The sequence below is a fragment of the Orbicella franksi genome, chromosome 6 (genome assembly GCF_964199315.1).
Source record: "Orbicella franksi chromosome 6, jaOrbFran1.1, whole genome shotgun sequence".
Classification (NCBI taxonomy): domain Eukaryota; kingdom Metazoa; phylum Cnidaria; class Anthozoa; order Scleractinia; family Merulinidae; genus Orbicella; species Orbicella franksi.
Genome location: NC_138150.1, coordinates 8736319 through 8744952, shown reverse-complemented (window position 1 = coordinate 8744952; position 8634 = coordinate 8736319). Strand labels below are relative to the sequence as shown.

General features: G+C 39.3%; 1 protein-coding gene across 1 annotated transcript; it reads left to right on the top strand.

The window, feature by feature from the left end:
* Window positions 1-1363: 1363 nt before the first annotated feature.
* On the top strand, window positions 1364-8350 carry LOC145491127 (dynein regulatory complex subunit 10-like). The gene is made up of 5 exons (XM_081470277.1): window positions 1364-2393; window positions 3444-3661; window positions 5218-5451; window positions 6915-6986; window positions 8053-8350. Exons 1-5 carry the CDS (start codon window positions 1838-1840, stop codon window positions 8323-8325), a joined length of 1353 nt encoding a protein of 450 aa, XP_081326403.1. The 5' UTR covers window positions 1364-1837; the 3' UTR covers window positions 8326-8350.
* The last annotated feature ends 284 nt before the right edge of the window (window positions 8351-8634 follow it).

Below are 8634 nucleotides of genomic sequence, written 5' to 3'. Positions count from 1 at the left end.
AATTTTTTGTAAGCTAAATGAACTCACGCGATTACGATCAGTTGGGGCTTCTGTAGACGTTAAATTTGCATTACTAATACACGATCTCAATACCCAAGTACTCCCCCCCCCCCGACAAAAAGCAACGACAACAAAAACATCAATAAAACAAGCAAAACAAAGGGATGATGATGTTTCTTTTTTTAACCGATAATTGAGAACTGCAAAATCGCCGTCGCTTTAACTGATAACTGATAATACCGCAACCTCATCTAGACGCTCTAACTATTGTTATCTTTGTGACTGAGAGAAATAATTAAATAATACCCACACATTCAGAGCCGAAAAGCGTATTGAGCATACGCGAGTTTTGGCTGGGCGCAAGGCTCCAACTTTGAAGAAAATGGCGGGAATTTCGTCGATCGTGTAAACAAAAACAACAACAACAAAAAAAATGCACGAACTTTATATGCTTTTCCAATTTTCCCGGTAAGCAGCTGTATTTCAACGTCACTAATATAAAGCTGGGGTATTGTTTTCGAGGAGAATTTCGGACTAAATTAACCTGAAAAAGGATTCCGATCGAACCCTTTATTTTCCCGCGGTGCACAAGAAATTGCGGTGCGAAGATACTTTTTTCGACAGATACTCTTGACATAGTAAATTCATATAAGCAAAGCACTGAAGCAAGCAAGAGAACCTCTCAGCAGGTAGGGGAGCCTTGTTATCTTAACAATGAAATGCTAAAGAAAAAAATTCATGCTTGCCCAAGTATAAATAAATCAACCCAACGACATCCTCGCGTACCTTATTATAGCAGTCCACTGTTTTTTTCCACCATTGCAACCTGCATTATTTCCTGAGCCCGCAAGTAGAGCTAGGGATGCGCCGAAAGCTGCGCAGTACGTTTTTTCCCCTCTGAAACCCACAGATATACACACTGTCATTTGGACAATTACAGTTAATCAGTGATCTGATAATTAAAGTTTTTGTTGTTACCCATGCTTTACCCTTTTATTGGCACTGAAAACTTGTAGAAACAGCCGCCGTAGGTGAGTTGATCGAGCAGCGGCCGAAGGCATGCAGCTAGACTTTTTTAAGGTGGTTCAAAACAGTTTCCAGCACTTGGATTTTTGGGTCACTCTAACCGCTCTTTAACATTTGTTGCTACCATCACGGAATCAAAATAACGCCCAGTCATTGGTCAACACGTTGTCATCCTTTTTGTGACGTAATAAGAGCTGTTTTGAAAATTTATGGTGGCTCCGAACCCTATATACTTTTAAACTTTGCCGAAAGTTGCGTCCTATTATGCTTATTAAAATTCGATAAAATAAAAACAATTTCTCTGTCCCTTTTTGAATTATAAGCCCCTAAAGCTGTATTTAAGGGTGTTTTTAGCAGGTCATACTGTTCCTATGGTAACCTATTGGGTCCTAAAAATTATAACGACGTGTTCAATAAATGATTGGGCAGTATTGTGATACCATGATTGTTGCATCAAGTAATAAACGGTGCTTATAATGACCCAACAAAAAACTAACTACTGGAAACTGTTTTGAGTCACCTTAAACGGCTAAAGATATAAGGCCATTTCTCTCTGCCACCCCTTGGAAAGCCAAATTTACTCAAGTCACACATGTTTTCTGCGTGAAAATGAAATTATGAGTTTTTTGCTCATTTCTACTGATTGTAATTACTCTTCTGAATAGAATGCGCGCGCGTCTTAGCTGTACGCGTGTACAGATAACGCGCGCAGTAATTGCTGTGGTACGTCATTTAAATTCGTCATAAACGTCTCGTTGTTTTGTCATTTTAAATTTGCAAGAAACTGAAAAAAGAAATACAAACAAACAAAATGGCTCCTATAGACAGCCCGAGGCATTCAGATGCATGGTTGAAAGGTAAACACTCTCCTCATCCACTCCCTGGCCGCAAGAGTGTAATGGATCCGTGTAAGATACTGGAGCCGAAACGGAAAACTCTTCAATCGCTCGAAGCTGAGCGAATTTTGACCGTGTTTCAAGACACCGTTAAACGGATGGAAATCACCACGGCGTTGCCTTGTATCTTGGAATCCCTGCCACGTTTCTCTGTAATTTTCGGGCAGGAACTCTCAGCGCATTTGAGAAGCCATTTGCGGTTGCAAAACGCGTACAAGGACGTCCTCGCCGAGTTGCACAGAATTTCGGAGCAGGATAAAGCACAGGGGACAGGGCCAGAGAAAATGAATCCAACCGACAATGAGGGACTTATTGAACTTCCCATAATAAAGATTTCCTCTCCAGGAATGCTTCAATCGAAAAATGTTCTCAAACAAGAAGAAGAATTCTTAAGGAAAGGAATCAAATGCTCATTAAAGGAGATGTTACGTTTTTTCCGGAAAAATCCAAAAGCAATTGAAACTATCACAGGTGAGCAAGTAAGGATGAGAAGAAGAGAATAATAATAAAAAATAAGTCCGCATTGCGTACATGTGTGCTTACAAGTTTATGCTTGTAATTAGGATAAAACTGAATTGTCATGAAACAAAAAAAACAAACAAACAAACAAAAAAAATGAAAGACACCAAGAATAAGTACTAATAAATCGCCTGTAATGGTTCTCAAAAATAACCCTTCACTCTCAACTCAGAAGTTAACTTAGCGTATTGGTCAGTAATGGAAAGTAGAAAGTGAAAATATGAGGTATTTAGAGAAACAGGGAATCTCAAAGTGTGCTCATGTGGGCTTCCAATTATTTACGTTTATCCTAAATTTTATTAGTAGTTACGGTATGGTAAATGAGATGCTGCTGTATTGTAAATGTATTTGTTAATTTGAGTTTTTGAGACTTATTGCCTCAGCTTATAACTAAAAAGACTAATACGCCTTGATAAATATATCCCAAACAAAACTTAAAAACAAGAAATATGAATTTTTCTTCAGGGTTTAGCACACTATTTGTGAAAGTCAGCAAAATCAGGAAAACTTTCAAAGATTAACTGATTCATTGCATTATACAGAGTTATTTCCGCTGCAAAGCAATCCATTAAAATGTAGGCAATCGGTTAGTTGGGGGAACACTTGCCATTTTTTGTGGTAGCTGATGAGATGAGATATTTTTGTTACTGGAGTGTAGGTATCAATCAATCAATCAATCAATCAATCAATCAGTCAGTCAGTCAGTCAGTCAATCAATCAATATACTAAAACTCTCACACCTTACGGAAGTTATCAATTTATACTATTCCTGTTTCAGCTACTGTTAGTTCGTCCTTCGGGTTCATCAGCTTTCATCTCATAGAAATCTTAAGCTCATAATCTAATTTAGTGTTAAATAGAAAGTCCGTGAACAGATCAGAACCCGTCCTATAAAATTTACAACTAGGGTGAGCGGTTAGGCTGTTCACATGAACACATTGCGGACCTATTTCTATCACTATTGAGATCACCGTTGAATTGATCGTTAAGCATTGTTCACAGGTAGTAAAATGTTGCGCAGCCAGAGCCACACGCTATTAATGGAGACCCTGACGTCACTTGAAAATATCATGAAGGAAAAGCTGCTGATGACACCTTTTGAAGAGCAGGAAAAGAAAGTGTATTTGACGGATGTAATCAACAGAGAGATGAAGACAAATGCTACGAGAGAGAAACTTGAAATAAAGTACAATGCAGCCGTAAAGGCGAAAGAGTCTGAGGTAAAAATTTAGCACCAATTAGCAAACGAGTTCTCCCTACTTCTTGATCCTTGTTCTTTTCCAATGCCGCCCGTTACCACTGGCTGTAGAGAAACCGCACCGTGAGTCTCATAAAATTATGTTTTTGTATTTTTTATTTCTCCACTTGACGCGGCATGTATACAATATTGTTAACAAATAAGGGCAGTGAACTAGTGGAAAGGGCAAAATATTGTAAACTATTTATACGCCCTTTAATTAAATACATTTATTTTAGGATAAAAAGAATACTAAATATCAGAGAGGAAAGAGTAAACACATGACAAAATCATGTACTCCATAAATTTTGCCTTCACCACACACCGAACACACTCAAAGGTTGAGGCATGGGCGCGTTGGTCAGCCAGGCCCAAGATATGTTTTATTTGCCACAATATGCTTACAACAAAGTGGATAAGAGATACATCAAGTAACGTCTTACATGCGCCAAAGCCACACACGTAAACCCCAAAAACCTCTTGTTAGGAAAAATAGGGACCGTTTACCCCCGACCAAATGCAATGGCGCCACCTTTGGGGTTTTAAGGCTGACCTATAAACAACAGAATGAAAAAACAAATGATATGACGCTTATTACGCAATAAAAACAAACCTTATGGGAAAGTGCTAGTGGCAAGGCTGAACGTAGAATGTCACAAATTTCTCAACCGTCTCTTTTTACAAACGTATTACCCATGAGCCTTCGCGTACTACTCTCCCACCCAGTTCTCTGTTCCGTGTCGGCAAAATATTAATTTATGTCAATACCGATTATCACAAATTACATTATGCGGCCAGAAGCATGATATGCTTCTGATGAGGCTGATTGTTCCCTTATTAATTCTCCATAAACAAGGATAATCCTAAAAGTTGGGGGTTATGATTTTTATCACGCGGTGAATTGGTTCACGGTGAAAAAGACAATTCTGATTGGTCACCGGAGCGGTCCGAACTTTGCAACGTGCAACAATAAGATGGGGTATTGGTGCATTGCTTTTTCAAAACATTGTACTAATTTCTTGTGATAAAATACAAATCCTTTTCCTTCTTGTCTGGGAGACAGTTTAAACCACACTTTCACAGATCAGTAGAAACGAGCGTAGAACGCAAATGTATGCTTAACTTTAGTGTGGACGTTAACCACAGTGTTAAGAGTGGATTCATTAATTGTTCAGCAGAGTTTTGAAGCTGCCATTATAAAAAAAAAAAGCTACAAAAGTTATTGACTGCGTCTGGGGAAAAGTAAAACACCTAGCCATTTATCAACTTGAAATTAAATAAATTAACCACCGTTGCCAATTTGTGAGGCTGATGTTTCGAGCGTTAACGCTTATTTGGAGCCGTTTGTTCACTAGAGCTAGCTCGTTGGGAATACTGGTATGGCTGGATGTTTCTTTTTTCTCAGGTTTACGGATCTTGCCTGAGGTTCCTTTCCTAAGCTTCCAAATGGAATATTGACCAATATTTCACCAATACGGAACTCACCAACATGTATGTTTTAATTGGATTAATCAACACTTATTTGATGTTCTGCTCTAGATCGCCGAACGAGATGCAATGATAAATCGACTCGAGAACGAACTGCAGCTGATACAGAAAATCAACCATGAACAACAGCGGCGAACGTTGACTGAAGCCTACAGACAAACCTCGAACGAAAGCAAAGCATCCAAGGCTAAAGTCACCAGATATTATGACGATATTTTCCAGTGTAAAAAGAAGATCATCGACGACCGAAAACAGAATAGAGAAAATGAGACTCAGCTTAGAAAGGTTAGGTCTAATGGTGTTGTTATTGGTTCCAGATTAACCTTTAGCGAGAATTGAGATTATCTGCTCCTAATGCTTATATTTTTATATCGTTAGTTATGAGGTGCAATACTAAACAGTTTGGCATTTATCGCAAATTAAGCAAATTCCTCTACACTTCGTAAAAAGTTGCATCTTGACATGCTGACAACAATATGATAATAAGAAAACAGAGGTCACAGAACTCGTCTTAGGGTTACTACTTAAATATAGGCGTGTTTTTACTGCGCCTTTCAATAACATGCGGACTCTAAAATTCAAAGCTCAACCGACAAATGCGTTTTTCGCAGCCGTCAATCAAATGTTCGGCGGCTCCTCCCCGCTTCCGACTACTACCGAGCGCTCAGTAATCGAATCGAATCTTTGAGCACAGTTCAGAAAACATGATCGGAAGCTAGGAGGAGCCGCCGAACATTTGATTGACGGCAACGAAAGACGCATTTGTCGGTTGAGCTTTGAATTTTAGAGTCCGCATGTTCTTGAAAGGCGGTAAAAGCTTTAAAAATTGTCGCTTTAGCAACTTTTAATTTCACAAAAATTATTATAAGATCAACTGAGAAAGAAATATAATATCGATAATTCATCAATGTTTAAGAACTGGAAACTGTTGACAGCCACCTTAAAGGCTTAGTGTCATGAATTAAAAAAAATATATATATTAGCGTATGCCTAAATTTCAATGCCAAAGCCATGTTAAGGTGGAAACATTTCTTCATCATTCTGTAATTTTGTATTCAGTTTGTATTTGATCAGTCAACCTTTAGTTGAAACCAAAGTAAAGTTCTGGGCTTAACGCTGCACGCAGTGTCAAAAGTAGGAAGGGTTACGCGACAAGAGTTACTGAAGTCGAGAAGGGATTGGAGTGCGTTTGGGTGAGAGCACTTACTGCATCACCGTTTGGAAAGGGTGCTGCAGCAAGCGTTCTCGTCCAAAAGTATCAATATGGATGATTTTTTTGCGGCCGAAATACAGCCAATTTCCCTATAAAGTGTCCCGGGAAACTGGGGACGAGAATTGTGTTTGTGACATCACAGTGTTTGAAAACATTGCTGTCGCGGGAAGCCGCCTTGTCATTTCTCTTGCACACGGCTTCAAAGGGGCAGTGATTTGCTTGCTAGTAACGCTAATTTTCGACCCGTCTCATGTTTCAAACGTTTCCCTTCGCTTTCAGCCATATTGGTTTGTTTATCAAACACATTGACGTCACAGACGTAAATCATATGACATTTTGGCCGCGCGATCTCTGGGACAATTTCAACATGAACGTAGCGCGTATTTTGAACGAAAAAAAGGGGTTTCAAAGTATTCTCACGAATTAAAAACTTTACAACCGTTTTTCTAACATTATTAACGACCAGAATCAGCGGGAAAAAAATAGTGACATAAACACTTTAAATGAAGACACGTATTCTCCCTTTGTCCACCAGCGGAGATATAAGATGGCCACTGAGGTTTACAACTGGGTTCAGAAATATGACGCGGACTTAGATGGCAGGCAGGTGAGAAAACCATCACACAAGCAACCAACGGAATGGTGTCGGCCTCAGGGGGGAATTATTTACATTGTGCCGATAGCGTCCAATCGGAGTAAAGTTCGAAATTGGCGATATAAGCATGTTGTAGCCAGGCCAACACACTGGCGAAGACATGTTTTTCTTTTTGTGTTAATAGCTAAAATGATTGTCGCCTACACCGACAAAAGGGAATCGAAATATAACACAAATTAGAAGTTTTGTCGACTGAAGTGGTTGCAAGCTGGACTCAAAGAATGTAGTGTTGAAAAATGCAGACATTCCTCTCCGTGTTATGTTGTGATGTAAACAAGGTGGCAAAATATCCGCCAAAATCAAGTGCGTCGCAACAAAATGCAGCATGGTGAAATAGTGAATAACGCTTGAAATGCTTGTTTATTGTTATGATGATATTGTAAAACAAACCTGCAAAAAGGAGTAAGTGTTTCAATTTAAGTATAAATGTAATAGTTGATACCCAGCCCACCCCTGGTCCGTGCAGCATGTTCTTTCCAGGTTTCTCCAGTTCTTCCAACACCTAATCATTCTGGAAACGAAACTCTATTTGTACTGAAAAAAGCTCCTTGTTGACTGTTTTTTGATTACTTTATAAAAACTGAGGTGATGCTGGGCCACCTAACCGAAGCTTGGGGTTGGACGCGGGAGGCGGAGGGATGGGATGGGAAGGCTTGGCGAGGCGCTGTCTCATAGCGGTGTCTATGCAATCTACTTTTAGGTTTGTACAGTTGAGTAATATATAACCTGTAAAGATGACATTTGTCGATTCTATAAGTATACCATTACGAATTCGGACAGAGCGGTGTGATCCCGTTTGATTTCCAAGGGTCGGGGAAGCTCAGTTCGCCTCGCCAACTATTGGAGCGTACAGAGCTTGAGTTCATAGTAACCTGTTAATTCATCGATGTTCAGAAGAGATGACATATTACCAAAATGTCTTCTCAGTACGTTAGCCATTAACGCTTAAATAGTTCAACTGCATTCTATAGCTAAGAGGTCTTGCTATTTTAAATATTATTTTTGCTTATTTGTTCAGGACGAGTATGATCTTTACACGCGAATGTACGAAGCGGACAAGAAAGAGCTCGCCAAACTTCAATCCCACTTTGAAGTCTTAGAGAAACAATATGACGCCATCATGGAGGAACGGCGACTTGCGGAAGAGGAAAATGGTAGAAAGCAGGAAGAGGAGAGGAAACAAAACAAAGCTGCTGCTGCCATACAAGCAGCTTGGAGAGGGTACCAGTTCAGAATACTTTTGAGAGGTAAATCGAAGAAAGCTGCCAAAAAGGGCAAAGGCAAAAAGTGACTTGAAATCACGGAAGTTGTAATTTCTTGTTTAGTTTTTAATTTATTTACATCCATACTTTACAAAGGCGGTGTTATGCTGTGTTGTCATTAGCAGACAAGCTTAAGAAGGAATAAAACGTTCAAGTTGAATATGTTCTTCTGTTCATGTTGGCAGCAAACTAAAAATGCTCGGTGATAAGCCTTTTCTTGACTGACACAGATCCATTTTGTTCGTGCCTCATATAATTATACGTCATTATCATCCAACTGCAGCGAACACCGTCCAAATAACAGTACACATATACAGCGATATTGTACAGTAATTTGC

What these genes read in the sequence shown, in the direction of transcription:
- LOC145491127 (XM_081470277.1), top strand. Translation starts at nt 1,838, where the DNA reads ATGGCTCCTATAGACAGCCCGAGGCATTCAGATGCATGGTTGAAAGGT. An exon ending in TAAAGGCGAAAGAGTCTGAG is followed by an intron (nt 3,662 to 5,217) that starts GTAAAAATTTAG and finishes GTTCTGCTCTAG; the next exon opens with ATCGCCGAACGAGATGCAAT. An exon ending in ATGAGACTCAGCTTAGAAAG is followed by an intron (nt 5,452 to 6,914) that starts GTTAGGTCTAAT and finishes TTTGTCCACCAG; the next exon opens with CGGAGATATAAGATGGCCAC.